This window comes from Eptesicus fuscus, chromosome 16 (genome assembly GCF_027574615.1).
Source record: "Eptesicus fuscus isolate TK198812 chromosome 16, DD_ASM_mEF_20220401, whole genome shotgun sequence".
Lineage (NCBI taxonomy): Eukaryota > Metazoa > Chordata > Mammalia > Chiroptera > Vespertilionidae > Eptesicus > Eptesicus fuscus.
Window position 1 is genome coordinate 36,741,668 of NC_072488.1, and position 25,945 is coordinate 36,767,612.

The following is a 25,945-nucleotide window of genomic DNA, read 5'->3' on the forward strand; positions in this document are numbered from 1 at the left end:
CACTGTTTCCATATTTATTCCACTGTTTTATATACCATTGAACAACACAGATTTGAACTGCATGGGTCCACTTATTTCAATAAATATAATCAGCCCTCTGTATTTACAGGTTTTACATCCGTGGATTCAACCTAACACAGATTGAAAACGGTATTTTTGGTCCAGGATTGGGAATCTGCAGATGCATAGGGCCAACTGTATACATTGTTCTGTGCTTTTTTATATAAGAGTTTTGAGCATCCCCAAAGGATCATGGAGCCAATTCCTTGTGAATGCTGAGGGTTAACTGTAGTTAAGTTTTTTGGGGAGTCAAAAGTTATATGCAGATTTTTTTTTACTGCATGAAGAGTTGGTCCCTAACCCTCAGTTTTCAAGAGTCAACTATATTATTATTATAATCTTAAAAGATATTCCAGTCTTTCTATAAAAATGCTATGGAGTGATCCCCAGGATATTTTGAATTAAAAACATTAAGTAGCCAAACAATGTATTTAGTATGCTACTAAAACACTAAAACAGAGGTTTTATTAAAAAACAACAGGGGCATAGGTTAATATATATGCATATATATTTTCTATAAATGAAGGATAAACCAAAAGTGGCAGCTTAAGGGAGAAGGAGAGGAAAAATGTAAAGAAAGCAAGACTGAAACTAGACCTCATGGAATGCACCATTGTTAAAGATCTGATTTAGAACCAGTTATAAAATAAAAACAAAAAGTATTCCTCAAACATCAAAAACAAAATTAATGGATTCAGTATATCAAATTTGTAGCATAACTTCATGCAAAAAGCTACTTCAAGTCTATTTAAAATATAGACATATTTTACCTTTTGTGGGATATCTTTAAGAACAAAGGAATTGCAAAAAAATCTTAAAATATTTGTGGAAATATTCAGCAACCATTTTCTATAAATGTTGTATAACAAGGTCAGCAAATTATAGCTTATAAACCAAACCCAACCTACAGTGAATTATTGCAAATAAAATGTTATTAAAATGCAGCCATATTCATTTATTCATATATTGCCTGTGTCTGCTTTCAAACTACAATGGTAGAGTTGAATAGTTGTGACAAAGACTGCGTGGCTTGCAAAGCCTAAAATACTATCTGGTCCTATACAAAAAAGTCTGACTATCCTTGTTCTAGCTCTTTTCCATGGAAAACAATAGCAACTCAGTGAACTAAGCACCCTAGCACCCACTCTCTGAACCTTATCAACTCTTTCCTACTAAAATAAAAACAATTTGTAGATACATATGGTTGATTCCAGGTTGGGGATGCCTTGTCATACAACACTATCATACTACTGGAGTCATCCCAACAAAACTCAGGATCACCTTGGAAGGGATTTCTATGGCTAAAGATGAGTATAAAAATATTCCCAACTTTATACTATTTAATGGAATACAACAAAATCCAGCACTTAACTCAAAATTCATAAAATCCAGCTTCCAATAGATATACTAGACATGAGAGTAAGTAAGAAAATGTGACCCTAACCAAGAGAAAAATTGGCGAGGAAAATTTGTTCAGTTTTATCAACTATAACATAGGTATAGAATTATTCAATAGAGTTATTATACTTATTAGGATTATTATGGAAATGAAATAAGGTAACTTGTAGAAAGCCTCTGGCACAATGCCTAGCAGTTTGCAGGTGAACAAAAAGAATTAACTCCTTTAATTCTGTGATATAAAATGACTTTTTTTTTTTTTTTTTGCTGGTAATTACAAAGCACCTGGCATGCCCTTGAGCAAGACAGACTGTAAATTTTAAGCAGGCATAAACACCAATATCTTCTATTCTTATGAAAGGGAAAGATTTGCATTGTTAATCTTACAAGATTAAAACAATTATTAAGGACCTGAAAATGTATTCATTTTCTTGAAAATTAGTTAAAATGTGAAAAAATTAGGTCTTTCTCTTTAGCACTTTCAATATAACCAAGTGGTAAACCCTAGTAAACACACTTTATATAATTTCATTTGATCCATTTTGGTATAAAGTTGATGACATGTCATGCTTAAACGTAGAATTTGTGACATTTAAGTCTCTTAGTAATTAATAGTTCAAACATAATAAGTACCACACAGCAGGGAGTTATCTAGAATTGGAAAGCAGCCAGGGCCAAGTTTAATACTTCACTCACCTTCCAAAAATATACTGCAGAGCTTCTGAGTCTAGTTATCCAGATAAGGATGTATCAGACCAATACTCTTGCTGAGAGCAACTAGAACAGTTGGATGAAATACTTTTAAAAATTCTGTTTAAAGACATGAGAGAACTACAGTGAGTATTTAAAGGACCAAGATCCTAGACAGAAGCAAAACCCAGAGTATAAGCTTGACATTTGGTGCTGCTTTTGCTTTTCAAAGCACTTGCCAATTTGTAATTGGCGGCCAATAGGCTGAGAAACTTAGCAGAAAGTAGTGTTTGAGAAGTTAAGAAACTGCAGAAAATTTCAGGTAGAGTCGTTGGGCTGAGGGTACAAAGTTATACTTCAGGGCCTGTGGAGGAGGCTGGGCTTTCAACTAGGATTCCTGAGGGGCTACCCTCTTGATATAAGTATCAAGTGGAAACAAACCAGCTCTCAGACTGAAGCTCAGGTTCAAATAAACTCAATCCTAGAATGGTGGTATTTAACCCTTGCCCTAACTATCTGCCAGAAGCAAAGGCAAACTCTTTCTGAAGGTAAAATAAGTGTCCAACATTCAATTTTTTAAAATTAGCAAAACAAAAACAAACTTATAGAAACAGAGACCAAATGGATGGTTGCCAGAGGGAAGGGTGACAGGGAGGTGGGTGACAAGGGTGAAGGGGAATATAGTCAACAATATTGTGATAAGTTTGCATGGTGACAGATGATTGCTAGAATTAGTGGGGTGACCACACTGTAAGGTATAAAAATGTAGAATACTTATGTTGTACACCTGAAACTACTATAACTAAGATATAATATTGTATGCCCAAAATACTTAAAAATAAATAAACATATTAAAAAAGAGGAAAGAAATAAGACCAAATGACCTTACACAACAACAAAAAGACCCATCAAAAAGACATTAATCAAGAGAAAAAAAATTATAAGAGGCTTCCATTCTAAGATGGTGGCATAGGAAGACCCTGAACTCACCTCCTCCCGAAAACATTTAATTTACACCTACAGACAGAGCCGTTCCCCCTGAAGAACTGAGGTTTGACTGAACAGCTTCTGCACAACAAACAAAAGAGAGGCCACACAGAAACATCTCCCTGCCACTTCCAGATGTGGGACTTGCCCCCTGGGACTCCCCTCAGCTCGAACCCTCCTTAGTTACAACCCCCCCCCCAAGGTGTGGCTTGTCCCTAGGACTTCCTGAAGACCACACGGGCTTCAGATACATCCGGAGGCTTACCTCTGGAAATTCCTATAGCTCGCACCTGATCTATCTTCAGCTTCAGGTCCCAGTGTGGCTTGCCCCAGGGACTACCCAAGGCCTGAGCCCACTCCAGCTACAACTCCAACTGGCCTGTCAAGGTGGTCCCAGTATAGCTTGCCCCTTGTCCTGACCCACTCCAGCTACGGCTTCAAGCCCTGGTAAGGTTTGCCACCCACTCCCTGTGGCCCACACACACTCGAGCTCCAGCTAGCCTGCTAAAGACATTTGGCATACGCAGTCTACAAAGAGGTAGTTTCTACATAAGGTCACTCCTTCAAGACAGGAGAGACTGCTGTTTTGCCTAATTCATAGAAACAAACACAGAGAAAGAATGAGGAGACCGAGAAATCCTATGTAATAAAAGGCTAATATGCAAATAGACCATATGGCGGAACAATCGAACAAATCATTGCTATGACGTGTGCTGACCACCAGGGGGCATGCGCGGAACACAGCGGGTGTTGGCCAGGGTGGGATGGTGGAGCAGGTGAGCAGGGGCACCATACCAAGGCAGGGCACTGGTTGCAGTCATCGGGGCGAGCCTCTGGTGGTTACTGAAAATTCTTTGTTCCCATGTGCCGCGGTCCTGCCCAGTGCTTGCACCTGCAGCCAGCACCGAAGCCACTGCTCGCACCCACTGCTGGTGCCCAGCGCTGGTCCTGATTGCTCGGCATCATCAGCGGGTGCAAGCGGCAGCTGCCGGCCCTGATCGCCCCTGAGGGATTTTCCACCTCCCACGGCTCCTGAGGGGTGATTGGGGCAGCAGCTGCTGCTTGCACCCGCTGATGGTGCTGGCCCCACTTGCACCCGCTGCTGGCACCAACCCCAATTGCTCCACACCATTAGTGGGTACGAGTGGCGGCTGCTGGCCCCACTCGCACCTGTTGCTGGCGCTGGCCCTAATCACTCCGCGCCGTCAGCAAATGCAAGCAGGGCCGGTGCTGTCAGCGTGTGGGAGTGGGCTGCAGGCAGACAGGGGACCGGGGGCCATAGCAGGGGTGCAGAGGATGGGCCGAGACCCGCCCCTGTGCCCACCACAGCCTTGCAGCCCACAGTTCCTTTCAAGGTGCACGAATTTGTACACTGGGCCCCTAGTATGTCATAAATGAAAAACCAGAAAAGAAAAAAAAAAGAACTAAATGAAACAGAGACAAGCAATCCAGTAAAAAGTTCAAAACAATGGGTATGAGGATGCTCAATGATCTCAGAGAGAACTTCAACAAAGAGATAAGAAATATAAAAAAGAAGATAGAAAACAAAAAAGAACCAATCAGAAATGAAGACTACATTAGATGGAATCAACAGCAGATTAGATAAAACAGTGGATCCAATCAGCAATTTGGAAAACAGGGTAGTGGTTAACAGCCAATCAGAACAGAAAAAAAAAATGAGGAAATGAGGATAGTCTAAGGGTCCTCTGGGACAACATCAAGCATATCAACATTTGCACCATGAAAGAGAAGAGAGAAGAAAAAGGGAGAAAGGAGAGAGAAAGGGACAGAAAACCTATTTAAAGAAATAATGGCTGAAAACTTCCCCAACCTGGTAAAGGAAACAGATATCCAGGCCCAGGAAGCATAGACAATCCCAAACAAGATGAACCCAAAGAGGACCATACCATGACACGTCATAATTAGAATGCCAAAAGCTAAAGGAACAAGGAATTTTTTTAAACTTCAAAGTTGGAAACAAACAGAAACAAATAAACTTAACTATACACCAAAAGAGTAACAACTATATTTTAAAAAAAAGTGGAAAAAAAAAGAATCCAAGTAACTTTTGGCTATGGTACTTTTAGTCCCTTCAGTCTGAAGATAAAGGGACCAAAAGAACTGCAAAAAAAACCCCAAAAACCAAAAAAACCCACCCATCTTAAATTTGATTTAATAGGCTAGTATATTTATTGTTAATAGTGGTGTGAGTATAGTAATTCTGAAACAAGTTTATGTGTATTGTAGAGTTGAGCAAAGGAGTAAACACTGATTTTGTTGGGAGCCAGGCTTTTCATGATGAGAGAAAGGAGCTATAAATATAAAATGTTAAAAGGCAAGAATAATATGAAATGGCTATTTTCCCATCTGTCCACTGAAAGGACATGAGCAGTGACACCTCGGTGACACTGAGCACACCTAGCTTCCAGAATTCTGGTTTTAATATCATTCTCCACTAAAAAGAACAAGGGGCCCATAGCAAAATGGCTGAGTCCAGGGCTGGGGGCTGAGAGAGTAACCTGGACCACCACCTTCTGCCAGAAGTAAGAATGTGCTCAAATAACGACAGGCATGGAAGCCAACTGAAGGAGTGCCCACTGACCAAATCTGGGACAATCTGAGCATCAAAATAAGTAATGGATTATAACCCATTGTGTAAAATCAGAATCCATAGATCCATATTGACAGAAGTAAATAAATATGGGAGAAGGAACAACCCTTACAGTAAAATGTTAACTAATAAATGCAGAAGGAATCATAGAGTTTAAAAATCACTGTCTGGCTATCATTATAGTCATTTGATTCAGGCAATATCCATTGGTGTCCTATAAGGAGTAGGATATGCGCATAACTTCAAACAATCTTCTACAGCAAGCATGTCAAACTCACGGCTGGTGAGATTAAATAAACAAGGCCTGTGACCCACCAGCCTCGAGTTTGACATGCTTGTTCTACTGGTTATTTATTACAAAGGGGAAAATAGTAACTTTATAATAGAGAAACTTGAGGACAAGTCCCAAACTTGGTGATTGAAGTTAACATCACCAATATGGTAACAACTCACAGTCACCTGCCACCTGATAGGATCAATGAGAAAAACAGTGTCATTTCTGGGGTATCCCTGCTATCTACGCATAGCCTGAATCTAATGAAGTATCAGACGAACCCAACTTGAGGGACATTCTACAAAATAACTGGCCCTATCACTTCAAAATGTCAAAGGTGAGAGGATAAAGAATAAGACTGACCCCCCCCATGCACGAATGTGGTGCACCAGGCCTCTAGTTTATGTAATATTTTAATTAAGTAATCCAATTAAAAGACAAAGATTGTGAAAGTTGATTAAAAATATCCAACTCTATATTGCTTATAAGAGATCTAATAAGTATAAGGAAACATCCTCTCTAATAAAATGGTAATATGCAAATTAACCATCACTCTGCTACATAAGCCACACCCACCAGCCAAGCCACGCCCACCAGCCAATCAGGGCGAGTATGCAAATTAATCCCATCCAAGATGGCTACAGCCACAGAGAGCAAGGTTTTCTAGGTAACAGAGGAAGCCAAGCTTTCCATAGCCATTGCAGGCCTAAGCCTCCACTCAAGCTACAAAGTTTCAATTATAGAAGGTAAACAAATTCAAACAAATGGCGGCAGAATGGAGCTTGAGAGAGCAGGCCAGGGTTGCCGGCGGCAACAGGGGAAGCAAAGCTTTCTGCACACCCTGGCCGGGCTCACCCGCTTAAGGGTACAAAGTTTCAATTGTAGAAGGTGAATTAACTGCCACAGAAATGGCTGCCGGCCTCGGAGGGAGCCCCAGGCTTGGCTCCACCCCAGGCTACAAAGTTTCAATTGTAAAAGGAAAATAAATTCCAGATACCAGGGCCTCTGCTTGGGTTGCCAGGGGGCGTGGCCGGCCTGCAAACCACCACAGGCCCCTCGCTCAGGCCACCCCACGCCCCAAGGGAACCCCACCCTGATCAGGGACACCCTTCAGGGAAAACCAGCTGGCCCCCACCCGTGCACCAGGCCTCTATCCTATCTAATAAAAGAGTAATATACAGATTGATCATCACTGCAACACACAATATAGCTGCCCCCATGTGGTAAAGATCCTGCCCCCATGTGGACACAAGATGGCCACCAGAAGATGGCCAGCAGGAGAGGGCAGTTGGGAGGAACCAGGCCTGCAAGGGAGGGCAGTTGAGAAGGACCAGGCCTGCAAGGGAGGGCAGTTGAGAGGGACCAGGCCTGCAAGGGAGGGCAGTTGGAGGTGATCAACCCTGCAGGAGAGAGCAGTTAGGGGTGACCAGGTCGACAGAGGAGGGAAGTTGGGGGCAAACAGGCTGGCAGCGGAGTGGTTAGGGGGTGATCAGTCTGGCAGGCAGAAGCGGTTAGGGGCAATCAGGAAGGCAGGCAGGCAAGCAGTTGGGAGCCAGCAGTCCTGGATTGTGAGAGGGATGTCCGACTGCCCGCTTAGGCCCGGTGGGATCGGGCCTAAGTGGGCAGTCGGACATCCCTTGAGGGGTCCCATATTGGAGAGGGTACAGGCTGGGCTGAGGGACAACCCCCCTCTGTGCACGAATTTCGTGCACTGGGCCTCTAGTATTTCTATAATTCATGCCCTGTTTCAGGTTTTCATTATTTCATGCCATAACCATGTAATAATGACAGTTGTCCTGTCTCAACAGTAAAATAATAACACATGATATCTGTATAGTACTTCCCATTTTACAAAGAACTTTCAATACATTATCCCCACTGAGACTCAAAACAACCTTATGAGTAGGTTCTGTATTATTATTATTATCTATTTTACATTTTTAAAAATGTCTCCAAAGTTACTAGTTTTGAAGGGAACTTCTAGCCAATATTTCATGTGTTTCCTATTATGCCTGACTGATTTGGGGTAAGGATAAACCTAAACTCCTTAACATGGTCTGGACATAATAAGGAGTACAACATACTTCCCAGAACTGAAAGAAGGGTAATGTAGCTGGAGAGCAGAGGGATGAGACTGGAGAGGTCTTAGATGACATATTAAGGAGTTAGAATTCATCCCAAAGGCAATAGGAAGCTACTGAAGGGTTTAAATAGAGGAATGAAGTAATACATTATCACTTTCTTGACCAGGAGTCTGTAAAAATTTTCTGTAATGACCCAGATAGTAAATATTTTAGGATTTACAAGCCATATGGTTTCTTGCAACTACTCAATTCTGCCATTATAGAGCAAAAGCAGTCATAAACAGTACATAAACAAGTAAGTTTGGCTGTGTTCCAATAAAACTTACCTTATATTTTTTAAGAATGTTTTTATTGATTTTTAGAGAGGAAGGGAGAGGGAGAGAGAGAAACATCAATTGGTTGCCCCCTGCACACCTCCCTACTTGGTGAATATCATATACTCTTAAGTGTCGTGTAATACTATTATTTTCATACATCTCGAAGATTTAAAAACTATGAAAAATCATTCCTGGGGTGGACCTGGCTGGCAGGCCATAGTTTGCTGACACCTAGTTTAGATGATCATATAGGCTACCCTGAAAAAGGAAGAAAGAGCTGGGTCATTTCAGGCCCATTTCCTTAAGTCCTGAATGTTCATATTGACTTTTGAATATTCAAGGTCTGTTGATATCATGCTATGTGTCTTTTATCTCTCTACCACTGATAGATGCTAATGCAAAAAGACTATTTGCAGATTATAGCTAATACATATTTTTGGTGACCCTTTTGTATTCTATGTGGTGTTAATTTTAGTCTTTCAGGAAAAGATATCTTGGGAGTAGAAAATAATTTATATTAGTGATAATCCTGTTTATTTTATAAATTTTTAAATGCAAAGAGGTGATATTTCTCAGTATGTAGGCTAGACCTATAGACTTCTGGCTAGCTAATAATTTAAATAGGAATAGGTGATCTATTAGAAAACATGCTTTTAGACAATTTCATTGTGGAGCCTCAAATGTGTAGAGAAGATTCATGAACCTAACTGGGAATGTTGAGGCCATAATGCTCACTTAAGGCTCATAATGCTTACGATATACCTTGGGCTACAAATAAGTTACATTTGAAGAGTAAGGATGCAGCTTTCTGACGATGATTGTTCACTTTTACAAATAAAAAGGAAAGTACTAGTAAACTTATTTCTCTCCTTCCCTTATTTTAGGTTCTTATCTTTTACACATAAAAATCCTTATGGGTTAGGGTTAGCCTTTCTGTAGAAAGGTTTGGACTAGGAGTTTAAAACAACATGAAGACTTTCTTTATATTGTTACTGGCTAACCTGAGACTAAATGCTGAAAAAGGCGTGATTAAAAAAAAAAAAGGTTTAGAAGATGGCTTTGATGATTATGTATTAATTGTCAAAGCACTAGAAATTACACAACAATATAATATGTTGAGAAAGTTTGCCAGACATTATACATTTAAATATTCAATCTCTTCCGTTCTTATCTTGGCTAGAAAAAGATTGGGACTATAGACATAAAAAAAAATAAAGACATGAAGAAAATATATCCTACTGGGGTGAGTAGTAGCAGAGGTGAGAAGGTGGAGATAAAGAGGAAAAGTCAATACGATTCGAAAAATCTAAAAATTGTTGTAATTAAATTTCAGATACTGTGATGTCAGCAAGCATAGATTTTGGTGAAAATAATAAAACCTTATCTCAATATACTAACATGCCTACTCAATTTGACATAACAAAATACAGATAACAAATAACAGAAGGTTCATAGTTTTGCAGTAATTAGAATTTTTTTCATGATCTGTGAAAGCACAATTTAATTGACTGATAGAAAGTTAGAATTTAAATAATAAACTCAATCCAAAGACAAGTGACCTAGTGTCATCATATATAATAAAAATCTAATATGCAAATCGACTGAACAGTGGAATGACCAGTCGCTATGATACACACTGACCAGCAGGAGGCAGACACTCAACGCAGGAGTTGCCTCCAGCCCGCAGGCCCCAGGCCAGCCAAGGTGGATGCCAGCGCCCCGCTCCCCAATCACCCTGCATAAGGAGGTGACCGGCAGTGGCGGACGGGCTGGTGAGCAGGCAGCGCCAGGCTGGCCAAGGCAGGTGCCAGTGGGGGGCCCCCCCCATTGCCCCGCCGGTCACCCTACAGACCGGCCCTGATTGCCAGCCAGGCCTAGGGACCCTACCCATGCGTGAATTTCGTGCATCAGGCCTCTAGTGAGTTCATATTTAACATCTAAATCATCAAAGCTTAATTTAAACTACAAAATGTCTTCATTGTGCAGAAGATTCAGGTAAAAGAGCCTTCCAGTTTTTGTTGTTTTCAAGAAGCTTTTGTTTTATTGTTTCTTTGACAATGAACACACTGAGAAAGCAGGAAAGGAACCCCACCTTTTTTGTTCATGTGATCTCACTGTGACATTGCGGTGAAAGATCTTATAAAATAAGAACCTAATATAGAGCACAAGGATTTGTAAAAAACTAGTAGATTTTACTGTTTGTAGCTAATAAATGGGAGGACTAAAGTGTATGTGAATTTATAACCTCTTTGGTCTACTTTACACTGTGGTTACTTTAAAAATACAAGTGAGAACATTCAGAATTTGTTACTTTGCACTAAAATCTAAGGGACAGACAGCACATTCAAGATGTATGGGAAATGTTTTACCCTATGTCCTAGCTTCTGTAGCTGTACTTCAGAGAATGGATTAGAAAGACATTTAAGCTTATTAGATGGAAAGGTGTCATCTCCTCACATCAAGGTACACGAGGAGAAAAGTTCAAGAATTATAAATTCTTAGAAAACACAAAAAATCCATTGGGCTCTGGCAGGGAAAATGTCAACAAGTCAAAAGAGACTGGATGGCTATTGACCACTTTCATGAAGGCAAGGCTGCAAGCCAAGATGGAATAATGCTTTCCCACCATGTGTCTAAGGCACAAATGACACTAATCCTTTTTAATGGTCACAAAAGCTGACAACTTACTCAGCCTTAGAACTGAAGGCACAAAATCATCTCTGGGAATGACTCACCATAAACAGGTCTCGGGCACCAATGTCAACAGCTAACAGAAATGCCTTTTCAAATCTCTGGTACCTGTAAGGAAGAAATGTTATCCGTTAGTTGCAAGGAGAGAGCCATTTGTTTAACGTATTGATGTGTTATTGGTTTTGTTCTTCTGATGGCAAAAATATTTTCAGACGGCGGAGCCTTTGTCCACTGGGGTCTTTGGTGTGTGAAGTGATGTTGTGCTTAGGAGGCCAGTGCCTGTTGGAGGCCCTTCAGTGCCACTTTCGAGAACAAGCATAACCTGGAGTGGGTGCTGCTGAATAGAGGAAAAGAGAGCTTAGGAAATATTTTTTTCATAACTTTTTACTATATTGTGTCTTGTAAAAGTATGAGAACTTGGAGACTATGGCAGGATAAGAGTAATTAACACTTTAATTATACTTTGTGTTCCTAAGTTAAAAGTTGAGAAGTCAAATACTGCATTATAACAAGAGTCATTTGTGAGTTTTTAAAAAAAATACATCTTAGGCTGTTGTAAAATGACAATATAAGTGGTTTCTAACTAGTTTTAAAAAATAATTATGTTCTACTCTTTTTTCAATCATTCTTTTTCCCTAAAGTATAATTTTGAGAATTTTCTTTGAGTAAGTTTAATTTTAGGCTAAGATAAATGAGAAGAAACTGCAATTTAAATTAGTTAGCTTTATAGAAAGTTTAAGATCTTGAGGGAAAGGTATGTCATGAACACATACAGTTGACTGTTGAACAACTGGGGGGTTAGGGATGCCAACCCCCAGAGAGACAAAAATCCACCTCTAACTTTGATTTCCCCAAAGCTTAACTACAGTTGGGCCTTGTTAGCCATGAGAGGACTGGTTTCGGGACACCCTGCAATACCAAAATCTGCAGATGCGCCTGTGTTATATAAAATGGTGTCATGCATATAGTCAGCCCTCCACATCTGCAGATTCCCAACCATGGAAGAAAATATTGTTTTCAATCAGCAGTTTGTTAAATCCAAGGATGTAAAACCCATGGAGGACCCACTGTATTTATTGGGGGAAAAAATCTGCATATAAGTGGACCCCTGTGGTTCAAAGCCATATTGTTTAAGGATCAACTCTGCACAGGGTTTTGGAAGGGAAGATCTTTATTTTGCATGAAGGCTGAGATTTACATAGGTAAAACTGTCAGTTTTTCTGACTCTAGAAATAAGCAGGTAAATTACCATGTTCTCTGTTCTCTATTTTATCAGATTTCAAATAAAACATATAAGAAGTATGGAATATTAACAGATTACATACATTTTATTAGCAAAATAGCTGAAGTAATTAAAATTCAAGCAAACAAGGCTTATTCTTATAACACATGAGCTGGTAGGTCCAGAACTGTAAACACTTCAGTTTCCATGTTATGTTTGATGACTGTTATCTGTTCCTGGCCCTTCTTACTAGTATCTCCAGCATTTACCTGAATACCTTTCAACTATGGAAGATCAGAAGGCAATTGTGTTTATTTTTGTTCCTGGAAGCTCCTGGTTCCTTATAAACCCAGTGGGGGTGGGATGTAATGAGGCAGAGGATAGAGGATGAGCAAGTTTTACTACTTTCCCATACATTCACTGCCATTTTGCATTTACTCCCATTCCAGTGAAACTTTCCTGGCAACAGTAATCATCCCTCTTCTTCTAATGATAAACTTAAAGGTCACTTGTTACTGTGTGTGCCCTTGGGCCACCTCTGACCCTGTAAACTTCCCCTCCTTGAAAGCCTCTCGTTCCTGCATTTGGAGGTGCTATGCTTTGTTTTCCCATTTCTTAGATTTCATCTTCTTAGTCCTCTTTCCTAGTTCATTTTTCTCTGCCTACTCCATGAGTTGGCATACCATGGTCCTCTTTTACTTATATTTACTCAATCCAGTCTCCCAGTAACATTACCCACTCCCAGGGCATGGATAATTACATCAGTGACTCACAAATCTCGAGGATCCATTTCTCTACTGAACTACAAACTTTTGTTTGCAGGCAGCTAAAATTAAACATGGCTTACATGCCCATTGATACATCAATTTGGCAACCACATGTATGATTCATTGAAATTCAAGAGAGTGAAATTAAGGGGGACAAGTTAGGATGTACTCTTCATTCTAGGTGAGAGGTAATGATGAACATTATGATAAAAATGAAAGAAATGGCATTGGTATCTGGCAGCATGGTTAACCAGAGGTACCAAAAGAAGACCCCAACTAGATTGCTGTGAAATATGTGTTAGAATATATCATAGGACTCTAAAAAAACAACAAGGAAATCTTCAACAAAATCCCTTGATTGAAACTAGAGTAAGGATCCCTGAGCAGAGAACAAATGGGGGTCGGGAAGGGAAGGCGGAGCTACACTGAGGGCCATCACCCTCAGGAAACTGGACTTTGAACAAGTTTCAAAGTTAAAGGTGCTAAGTCTGAGTCTTCTGATTAAGGCAGGAGCAAAAATTTTCCTACGTTATTAGTGCCCCTAACTTTGGCAGAAACAAATTAAAAATTCATGTCTAGATTAAAAATTATCATGTACTTTTGATAAAAGCCTCCAGGATTATTATAAATTAAAACAAATATGAGCTCACAAAGATCATCAAATACACAAGAAAACAAGCTATCATAATGGAAAATTAGAAAGTAAACAGATTTATATATCCATGGATTTCAGATAATTGAATTATTAAAGTTAGAATATAAAATAACTCAGAATATGATATTTATACTGAAAATAAACACACAACAAGATATAATAAAAATTACCAGGTAGGTTTTTCAAAGAATAAAATAGAACTCTTACAAATGAATATATTAATTACTGAAGTTAAATAACTTGGTACAGTTGAGAGAATTAGCAAACTAATAGATATATAAATAAGGAATTACAATGTTGCAGTGACAGGAGATAAAAATATAAAGAGGCTGAGCCAGATAGAGATGAAAAGGTTTAACATGTCTACTCAGGGAATTAAATTAATGGCTGAGATTATATTAATCAATAAACACAAGCAGGATAAATGGAATGAAATATGTAATTATATGTTTGTAATGGAAATGGCAGAACTCCAATAATAAAAATTCATAAAAATTGCCAAAGAGAAGACAGATCACCTACAAAGGAACTTCAAATAGACTGACACTAGACCTCTTTATGGCAACAATGGAAGGTAGAAGACAGTAGGAAAAGATCTTGAAATTATGGAGAGAAAATAAGCATCAATCCCGTATGATGTAACAGTGGAATTCTCTTACAACAATGAAAGCAAAATAAAGACCCTTCCAGAAATACAAAAAACTGTGCACATTCAACCGATTTTCAATAATGGGACTACTAGGGAGCATGCCTCAGGAAAAAGGAAAATGACCTCAGGAAAAAAAGTCTGAGAAGCAACTGCTTTAAAAAAAAAGGATTCAGTTAATATACAGGTAGATAAATATGCACGGCACACAGACACACAAGTGTTTTGATATTTTTTAAGGTCAGAAAATATTAATTAGCAATATCATGTAACTCAGAAGGGATTAGCAATATCATGGAACCGGGCCACCTGGCTTTAAAACTTGCACCCTCTACCATAGTGCTGCTCTAATGCTACTAGAAAAGAATGAACTGTGTGCTCGAGGCTTATAGGTTCTTCTTCAGATCAGGTCTCTGGTTCTTGGGTTTTCTGAGTTCAGGATAAGCAATGCCATGTTGCATTCACTGAAAAGGAATGATCAAATTGCTTCTATGTTCGGCTCCATATCAGAAAGGAGATCATTGATGTTTCTCTCTCTCCTTCTCCCTTCCTCTCTGAAATCAATAAAGAAATATATATATTAAAAAGAAAAAAAAAAAAAAAAAAAGCCCTGGCCGGCTTGGCTCAGTGGATAGAGCGTTGGCCTTCGGACTGAAGGGACCCAGGTTCAATTCCGGCCAGGGGCACATGCCTGGGTTGCGGGCTTGGTCCCCAGTGGGGGGCGTGCAGGAGGCAGCCCATCAATGATTCTCTCTCATCATTGATGTTTCTATCTCTCTCTCCTTCTCCCTTCCTCTCTGAAATCAATAAAGAAATATATTTAAAAAAAAAAAAAAAAAGGAGATCAGCCAGTTCCCTGTTGACTGCTACCGTATGTTAGGAACCCCAAATTCCATCATTTTGAACCCTACAAGTTTAGAACTAATGTCGTTCAAAAGTTACCACAAGATACTGTCAACTACAAGTACATTTTCTCTTACAGGGTTCTTACAAAATACCTCTAATGCTTGAAGTTCTGTGTTAGGAATCAAAGGGCTGGAAAAACTGTTGACATTAGTCCTTGATCTTAGGCAACTCACAGTCTAGTAGGAAAGACAGCCATAAACAGTGATAACAACTATCACTTATTAAGTACTAAAATTTTATTTTCCTATAATTTTACTATTTTAATTAATTTGAAACCCAGCTAAAATTTCCCTCTACTTTGTACTGTGCCAAATTAACCACTGGATATAACTATTTTCTACCCATATCTTTTTCTTTATTTATAGACTACTTTTAAAGATAAACTATTTCTGATTAACTTATTACAGTTCAAAATACGATATGAAAAAATGAAAGTTTTTTGTTTTTAATTTTTTGTTTTCAAAAATGAAAGTTTTATTAGCTTTTTTCATTAATCAATAAATACTGAGTGGTAGTTAGAAGCCTCTGGAAAGAAAACTTGAAGTTGGTTCTCTCCTTTTATCCCCCATATAAAAGATATATAAACATACACTAAAAGGACACATTTGAAGTCATTTGGCTTAGGAATAAACAGGTTTATTTTCATCCTTTGAAGAGAAAGAGTGCATTTGGAAAGAGGGAGGCTCATAAAAACTGTGACTGAGTAGATCACCTGTGTGCCCTGGGGTTGCTCACTCACAGAGGTGCTCCTCTCTGTTCAACAACAGCAGGGTCTTATTTTTGAGTTGTGGGCTCTCCTAGATCACATTCAGGGAATAGGCTAGATCAGTGGTCAGCAAACTCATTAGTCAACAGAGCCAAATATCAACAGTACAACGATTGAAATTTCTTTTGAGAGCCAAATTTTTTAAACTTAAACTATATAGATAGGTACATTGTTATTAACTTAATTAGGGTACGTGGTATTTTGTGGAAGAGCCACACTGAAGGGGCCAAAGAGCCACATGTGGCTCGCGAGCCGCAGTTTGCAGACCACGGGGCTAGATCCCTGCCATTCTTTTTCAAAAGGCTGAAATGCAGGAATTTAAAGGTAGAGGATTCTCTTCCCTTAACACTATGTGCTTCTGTTTTGCTCACGCTCCTTTTCTAACAGCTCTATCTGAGCTACCCCTCTCACCCGTTCCTGGTAGGTATGGGTTTGATGCTTACACTGGGAGGAGCTGCTCTGAGGTCTAGGCCTCTTCCGCTGCGGAGCCCAGTACAGGGTATGTTGAGGAGGAGGGGCTGTGGTGGAATGGGTACAGCTCTGCCTGCCTGCTTCATTTTGGACCTAAACTGCACTCTTTATTTTATGTAGGGATTTGTGAAGGCTTTAGAAATCTCCTGGCAATTCACAGGCATTGTTGAGGCACAATAAGGCAAGTTATAAGCTTCTGTGATGCTGTTTATCTACACAAATTCAAATAGCCAATCTACATACTCTTTTAGACCTTTCCTCTTTCCTGTTCCCAAGCCCGAAATTTGGTTAAATAATAAAAACTGTTTTGAAACTATGTAAAATGCTAAATCTCTTTATTTAGTTTAAAAAGATGTTGGAACAGTGTTAAATATGCAACACTTTCCTGTGCTTCCTATTTCTTATAGATAAAAACAATATAATTTCTTCTATCCAACTTTATGGGATTACAGTGATAAGTAAGTTAATATATGGAAACAAATCTGCTTCAGACATTAATATGAAGCCATTTTCAATGTTTACTGCTGCTACATTTTGAATGGTATTATAACTCAGTAGTAAAACAATATACAAACTGAGCAGATGTTTAGTTAAATCATGAAATGAATAAATTTGAGGAGTCACAGAAAGCTATACTTGAAAATACAACAGGTGCAAGAACACCATTTAATATTCTGATTTAATCTGGGCTCAAAAGCAAAGAGGAAAGGAGCCTAGAACCAGTGTCTCCTGCAGTAAAGAAGGCTGTTGAGCATAGCCCCCTGCTATGGTTTGAATGTTGGTCCACCCCTCCCCCTCCCCCATTCATACCTTTAAAACCTAATTCCCAACATTATGGAGTTAAGACCATTAGGTGGAGCCTTTGGAAAGTTATTAGGTCATGAGAGCAGAGACTGGTGAGTGGGGTTAATATAAAAGAGGCCTGAGAGAGCTCCCTCACCCCTTCCACCATGTGAGGACACAGAGAGCCAGGAAGAGGGCCCTCAGAATGTGACCCTCCTGGTACCTTGATCTTGGACTTTCCACCCTCCAGAACCATGAGAAATACATTTCTGCTGTTTAAACCACCCAATCTGTGGTATTTTGTTATAGCAGCCCAAACGGACTAGACAACCTCTGCGTGCCAGACCCTTTCCCTAGCCTCCATCAAGTCCAGTGACACACACACAGGAGCTCTGGGCCTTGGAAGCTTGTGTTCCTTACAGATAAGTTGAATCTGACACGAATTTACTGATTCCTGCTACATCTATGTCCTAGTGTACTAGCTCTTTTTAATGAAAATCGGTAAAGTACTTCTCTCTGCAAAAATAATTTAAAGCATTCATTTAATATTTCAGTCCTGCTCCTATTTCCCATGGATTTTAAAAATTATCATTCACAATTTTTATTTGTGGACTACTTTACAGATGTAAAAATTTTCCCAGTAATTGCTTTATCGAATACAGTACTCCTGAGATATGAAAGGCAGATGACTTCACTTCCCATTTTACAGATAAGAGCTTTTCAAAGATCTCTTAGTGTTTGGTAGAAAGTCATATTCCTTAAATTCCGCATATAAGTGAAATCCTATGGTGCTTGTCTTTCTCTGACTGGCTTATTTCACTTAGCATAATACTTTCCAGGTCCACCCATGCTGTCACAAAGGGTAACATTTTCTTCCTTTTATTGGTAGAGTAGTATTCCATTATGTGAATCTACCACAGCTTTTTTATCTACTCATCTACTGATGGATACTTGGGCTGCTTCCAATGTGTGGGATTTAATGAACAAACTGAACTACCAAGCAAAATAAAGAGAGACTCATAGAATAGAGAGCAGGCAGACAGCTCTGGGGGTAGTGGGGTTGTGGGTGTTGGGGGATGGTGGAGGGATTGGGCAACAAAGAAAATAAACCTAGTGAACTCATGGGCATGGACAACAGTGTGGTAATTTCTGGGGTGGGGAGGATGCGTGGGTGGAGGAAGAAGAGGGCATAGAGGGGATAAATGGTGATTGAGGCTGCGGGGAAAGTCACATTCCTTTACTCCAATTAATTTTTGTTTATTTGCTTGTTTTTAATCCTCACCCAAGGATATTTTTCCACAGATTTTTAGAGAGAGTGGAAGAGAGAGGAAAAGACAGAGAGAAACATCTATATGAGAGAAACACATCAATTGGTTGCCTCCTGCATGAGCTATGACCAGGAATTGTACCCAGGACCCGTTGGTCCACAGGTCGATGCCCTATCCACTGAGCCAAACCGGCTAGGGTTACTCTAATTAACTTTCAACTCCACCACAAACAGTTAGTTTAGATACAATGCAAGTTAAATTCATCACTTTGTAGGTTATAACTCATTTAAAAAACCCCAGATACTTCTATATGGTCTACCTCAGTCTCTTAGAGACACTTTCCAGACCCCGAGAAAAGCCCTTGTTCCGACAGTGCACTCAGCTTTAACATACCAGTACTCCTCATCTTCTCCCTTGGAGTGGCTATGTCTCTAATTCCCTTTCTTCATTCTGCCCATTATCTCTATCCCATCTCTTCTTTCTTTTTTCTAATTTCCATCTCTTCTCTGCCTCCTTTTCCCCCTTCTTCCTCCCTTCTACATTTATATCTCAATACTATCTCCCCAATGTTTGAATCTTAGCATAATCTGAGCACATCATTCTGGCTCTTGAATCTACATTTAAACATCAACAGTGCCATCAAATGATATTGCAGTATTTCTCTCATGCTTACAAAATAAAAATTTTCATTTCCAAAGCACATTCACAAACTTTTAAAAAGTGTATTTTCAAACAATCCAATTAGAAAATAGACAAAGGACATGAAGAGATATTTCACCAGAGCATACAGATGGAAAATAAACACATGAAAAGATCCTCAACATCATTGGCCATTAGAAAAATGCAAATAAAGTCACAATGAAATATCAGTACTCATCTATTATAATAGCTAAAATTAAAAATAGTGACAATGCTGGCAAGGATGAGAAACTGGATCTTTCATACATTGCTGATGGGAATACAAAGTGACACAGCCACTATAAAAATATAAAAATAGTATAGCAGCTTATATAGTACTAAACTCACACTACTTAGCATATGACTTAGCAAGCACACTCCTGGGCATTTATCAGAGAGAAAGACTCGTATCTACATGAAAACCTGCACATGAATGTTCACAGAAGCTTTATATGTAATAGCCCCATCCAAACAACCAAAATGCCTCTTTTTTTTTTTTTTTTTTTTTTAAATTTCTTTATTGATTAAGGTGTCACATATTTGTCCTCATCCCCCCATTCCCATCCCACCCCTCTCCCCACGCATGCCCCAATCCCCTGTTGAACTTAACCGTTGGATAGGCTTATATGCATGCATACAGGTCCTTTGGTTGAACTCTCCCCCTCCCCCCACCCTCCCCCTACCCTCCCCTATCCTCCCTCTGAGGCCCGATAGTCCGATCGATGCCTCCTTGCTTCTGGTTCTGTTCTTGTTCCTCAGTCTATGTTGTTCATCATTTCCCCTAGATGAGCGAGATCATATGTCACTAGATATATACTAATAAGAACTGAATGTGAGACGAGCAATAATAGTTATGCTGACAGGCAAATGAATCAATCTGTAGCGAGCTTCCCCCTGGACCAACAGTTCTTTTGAGACCCAATTTCAATGTCCAGTAGTTCCTTATGTGTACATGTCAGCACTGACCCCTCAGCTCTGGATGGTGGACAAATGGTGGTAATGGAGGTCCGACTCCCTCAGGTTTGGTCTCGGCCAAACCCAGGGGCACGGCGTCACCCGGACTAAAGGGCACGTGGCCTCACCCATACCCAAGGGGCGCGTGGTCTCACCCGGGCCTGGGACCCAGCCTCACCCGGATGGATCCAGGGGCGCACGGCCTCACCCGGACCCAGGATCTGGCTTCACCCGTACCCAGGGACGCTTGGCCTCTCCCAGACCCAGGGGCACGTGGCCTCACCCGGGCTTAGTTGCACAAGGCCTCACCTGGTTCCAGGGACACATGGTCTCTCCCAGACCCAGGGACGCTTGGCCTCTCCCAGACCCAGGGCCACTTGGGCTCACCCGGGCCTAGGTGCACGAGGCCTCATCCGGATCCAGGGACACATGGTCGCACCCGGACCCAGGGACGCTTGGCCTCTCCCAGACCCAGGGCCACTTGGGCTCACCCGGGCCTAGGTGCACGAGGCCTCACCCGGATCCTGGGACACATGGTCTCACCCGGACCCAGGGAAGCTTGGCCTCTCCCAGACCCAGGGCCACTTGGGCTCACCCGGGCCTAGGTGCACGAGGCCTCACCCGGATCCAGGGACACATGGTCTCACCCGGACCCAGGGACGCTTGGCCTCTTCCAGACACAGGGCCACTTGGGCTCACCCGGGCCTAGGTGCACGAGGCCTCACCCGGATCCAGGGACACATGGTCTCACCCGGACCCAGGGACGCTTGGCCTCTCCCAGACCCAGGGGCACGTGGCCTCACCCGGGCCTAGGTGCACGAGGCCTCATCCGGCTCCAGGGACACATGGTCGCACCCGGACCCAGGGACGCTTGGCCTCTCCCAGACCCAGGGCCACTTGGGCTCACCCGGGCCTAGGTGCACGAGGCCTCACCCAGATCCAGGGACACATGGTCTCACCCGGACCCAGGGACGCTTGGCCTCTCCCAGACCCAGGGCCACTTGGGCTCACCCGGGCCTAGGTGCACGAGGCCTCACCCGGATCCTGGGACACATGGTCTCACCCGGACCCAGGGACGCTTGGCCTCTCCCAGACCCAGGGCCACTTGGGCTCACCCGGGCCTAGGTGCACGAGGCCTCACCCGGATCCAGGGACACATGGTCTCACCCGGATCCAGGGACGCTTGGCCTCTCCCAGACCCAGGGCCACTTGGGCTCACCCGGGCCTAGGTGCACGAGGCCTCACCCGGATCCAGGGACACACGGTCTCACCTGGACCCAGGGACGCCTGGCCTCCCCCAGACCCAGGGGCACGCGGCCCCACCCGGGCCTAGGTGCACGAGGCCCCACCCGGATCCAGGGACACATGGTCTCGCCCGGACCTAGGGGTGTGTGGTCTCTCTCAGACCCAGGGGCACGTGGCCTCACCTGGACCTAGGTGCACGAAGCCACCCGGACCCAGGGGCGCATTACCTCTCTCAGACCCCTGGTCGCGTGGTCTCACCCGGATCCAGGGGCTCACGGCCTCACCCGTACTCGGGACCCAGCCTTACCCGGATCCAGGGGCCCACGGCCTCACCCAGACCCAGGGTTCAGATTCGCCCGGACCCAGGGGCACATGGCCTCACCCGAACCCGGAGTCCAGCTTCACCTGGACCCAGGGGCGCGTGGCCTCACCCAAACCCAGGGGCGTGAGGCCTCACCTAGACCCAGAGGCGTGTGACCACATCTGAGCCCAGAGGCTCGCAGGCTCGCCTGGACTCGGGTCTCAGCGGGGTTTCGTCTTCTTGATCCCAATTCCTGTTGGTCAATTCCCTCTCAGCAATTCCTTCGGTCATTTTCTCAGAGCTCCAGGGCGGCTGCCGCAGAACTCGTTGGGCGGCGGGCTCGGCAAGGCTCCGGTGTGCCCGGTGCCCGGCGGTGGGCTGGTCCGGTGTCGCTGCGTCGGCCCTTGGGTCTGCAACGGTGGCCAGTCGCTGAGCGTGCGCACCTGGCCACTTCGGGGCATTGAGATTCTTGAAGGACTCGGAGGTCAGCAAGCACGGAGTCTCCCACCCCATGTCTCCCAGGGGCTCGTCTGTCCGTGCTCAGCAGCGAGTGGAGCCGTCCCCTCAGCCGGAGACCGCCGGGGGAACTGTGCCGAGCACGTTCCAGGCCACCATTGTGTCGCCTGAGCCATAGTTCTTAAAGTGTGGACTTTGGGTCACCGGCATCAGCATCATCCTGCGTACCCCTCTCTTTTATTCTAGTTGTAGAGCATCTGCTCAGCCAGCCCCCCGGTCTTTCTGGCTGGTGTCTGCTCTGCTCTCCCGTCGTAGTCTCAATATTGTTGTGGTAGGCAACGATCAGGCTGCCGCCCTATGTCTCCATCTTGGTCCTCCTTTGTACAGTTAAGTCTTGATTGTTGTTGGTGTCACTGGGAGGAATTGTCCTGCAGGCCAATTGGCCGTGAGGACCCTCTTTGTCTATATAGGAAGAGTTGCTGTGCAGGAGTCATGTTTGTGGGCCGGGTCTTGATGCAGCAATGCCTTGGCGCTCACTGAGTCTGCCTCTAGAATGCCTCCCTTATGCAAGTGATTGAAATCTGGTGTCATCTCCCACCAACCACTAGATGCCCTCGTTTCTGGGTCTCCAATGTAGTGTGGGTCAGCCACTACCTGAGGCACTCAGCAGGAAAAAGCTTCTGCTCAGCTTGGCTGGGGCGGAGCTACAGGGTGGAGCCTACAACCTTGGCTTCCTGTCAGCCCCGCCCTATGAGGCTCCTGTGTCTGTGTCCCTCTGTATTCCTTGCAAACACCTCTGAGAGAAACGCGCCCTGGAGTTTCGCCCACTGCCAAACAGTCCAGTCCCTCCCCTAATGAATCTGGACTCCCAGATTCTCGCCTGGAACTGGGTTTCAGTGTAGTTGGAACTGGGTCTCAGCGCAGTCTGGCGTCCCTGTCTCCTTCCAGCAGGGCCACCCAGTGGCGCAGGCAAAAGTCCGTCCTCTGCGCACCTTCCAGTGCGTGCGTCTGGAGCCGCCGCTTCTCTGTGCCTCCGCCACCACAGCCCAAATTCATTCCCCCAGCGTGCGCCTGGCTTCCCAGGGTTTCGCCCGGAACTGGGGTTCAGTGCAGTCGGAACTGGGGTTCAGCACGGTCCTGATCTTATGTCTCCTTCCCGCTAGGGCAGTTCAGTGGAGCAGGTAACAGTCCGTCCTTTGCGCCCCTTCCCATGCGCGCCTCTGGAGCTCTGCCTTACCCCGCTCCTCTGTGCCTGCGCCCCACAGCCCAGATTCATTCCCCCAGCCTGCGCCTGGCTTCCCAGGGTTTCACCCGGAACTGGCGCTCAGTGCAGTCGAAGCCGGCGCTTAGCGCACGCCGGAGCCTTTATCTCCTTCCTGCCAGTGAACGCCGGCCAGGCCGTCAGCCGCCCCTTCCTCTCCGGCTCCATCCTCCCCGCAGGCGCGCGTGCTCGTGTCTCCGCCAGTTTCTCCATACCTCAGGCTTTTACTGCTCCCCCGATTGTCCCTGTGGCCTTCTCCTTCCCCCCAGCTGTGGGCATTTCAGTCCGCCAGCTCTCCTGTGGTTCTGGACGATGTCCGTTCTGACCTCTAGTTGTGCCTTTGAAATTGTTGTGCCCGGCTGCAGGTTAGGTCTTTCACCTATGCCGCCATCTTGGTTTCTCCTACACTGCCTATTCCAAAATGCCTCTTGATAAGTAAAATTCATGATTTTTAAAATTGTACTTGTAGAATAACACTTATTTGTAGACTCAGATTGGCAGCTTTATGTTGCCTCCTGCATGAGCTCTGACCTGCACCCTCTCACAATCCGGGACCCCTCAGGGGATGTTGGACTGCAGGTTTCGGTGCAATCCCCACAGGCCAGACTGAGGGACCCCACCAGTGCATGAATCCGTGCACCTGACCTCTAGTATGTATATAAGATCTTTGGTTAATCTCTTCCCGCCCTCCCTCCTCCTCCCTTCCCTCTGAGATTCATCAGTCTGTTCCATGTTACCATGCCTGTGCGTTGAGCATTATGTGTCATAGCTACTGCCCAGTCACTTAGGCTTTTATATACCGGTATATAAATGTAAAAAGTGGTATCCATTCAAACATCTCCCCCCAAACAATGCTAAACAAATCAAGCTTTGCATCAGACTAAAGGGCAAATAATGGAAGTTTGTGTCTTGGTGTAACTTCTGAGTTATGAACTGGTTATCTGGAGAAATTTAAGCACTTGCTATCTTATGGTTAGAGTCTCAACTGTTACATGATGTCAGTAAACATTTTTCTAACCATCAAAAGATAATCAAGAAAACTACTTTTCCTGCCTTACTCAAACCCTTATTACCTTTCATTTTTTTATTTTCTAAATTCTTTCCATTTTTTCCAACAAGAAAAATTCTTTAATTGCCACAATATGCCAAACATACAGATTTCTGTTTTTTATTCTATTTTAATTATGGACTTAATACACAAATATGTTCTTTTCAATATTCAACAATGAAGATAAAGCAAAAATACCTTCAGAACCACCTCCAATGCCCAAGCCCAGGTATAAGCAGATGTGAATACTTTTATTATTATTTTATTATGGATTGTGACTTTTCATAACTTCTACTTACATATTAAGTATCAAAATAAAGGATTTAAAAACATAACAGTTTTAACAGGGGTTCCCTTAGACTTCTATATCCAGTGAGTGAACCTCCATTATTTCTTCCTCTCAAGGAAAACCTTTCCGTTTTACTAACCTCTTACTATTTAGCAGCTTCTCAATAGTCGGTTTTTATCTCTGAACACAAGCACAGTACAGCATTCTCAGCAAGGTGCTTCAGGCTAAAAACAGATGTTAATTAAAAATGCAGATAACAACCCAGACACCTGTTCTTTCACACTTCTTGTGCTCAAGCCCCAGTCTGTCAAATCCCATCCTTTATTTCAATAATTCTCTGCAGCCTCTCTTCCATTCCAGCTGTAGGTCTTTCACTGTATTGATCATTTAAACTGAACAGGAAAGCCATGTTCTACTGAGCGAACCTAAAAGGATGACTACACAGTCAGCTCAGGGAACCAAAAGTACTACATTCTAATGATAACTGTCAATTGTCCGGATATGATATCTAAACAATTTTAACTATGGGAACATGAGTTTAGTCAATTAGTTAAAATTATGTATGTCCCTCTTCCATCTCTTGCAGATCTCAATAGTGTGTGCTCGTGGCAGGGGAAGATGAAAGAAAGGAAGGGCATGTATCTAGCACTGAGAAAGGCCAGGTCAGAATTTATAGTGACCTTAATCACCTAGACATGCAGTCAGAAAAGACTAAGGCTTTTGAAGAGTAACTACAAACAAGTCACTGAAAAGGAAATAAAGTACAGGGTGTCCCCCAAAAGTATATAAACACTTTAAATAATTATTAATTCCAATCGGTTCAATCTAAAAAGAAAGAAACATCAATTGAGCTATCAAAAATGTATGTGTTTACATTTGTTTGGGACACCCTATATATAAAACTGATAAGATGGAGAAGGACTAGGTGAGAATATGTCAGAAAGAATTATACAGTGGTTCATATAAAGTAATAAAGACTAATAAACAAGTAATATTGTGGCAAAAATAGTAGTGAGATAATAAATGTATAAATTGGACTATTCTGAAATTGATCACCCTGACCCTAAATTATACTAAGCACAGGGTTACATCCTCAGCAGACACAACAACATAGAGC

The 25,945-nt window shown here is 42.7% G+C and overlaps 1 protein-coding gene across 4 annotated transcripts in view; it reads right to left on the bottom strand.

The window, feature by feature from the left end:
- Positions 1 to 25,945, bottom strand: part of WDPCP (WD repeat containing planar cell polarity effector) — a 261,553-nt gene that overhangs the window by 78,376 nt on the left and 157,232 nt on the right. For all 4 annotated transcript variants that reach the window (XM_028154524.2, XM_054727870.1, XM_054727868.1 and 1 more), the window contains exon 13: positions 11,157 to 11,220. In XM_028154524.2, the coding sequence (XP_028010325.2) occupies positions 11,157 to 11,220 (64 nt within the window). The remainder of the gene's footprint in view (positions 1 to 11,156; positions 11,221 to 25,945) is intronic.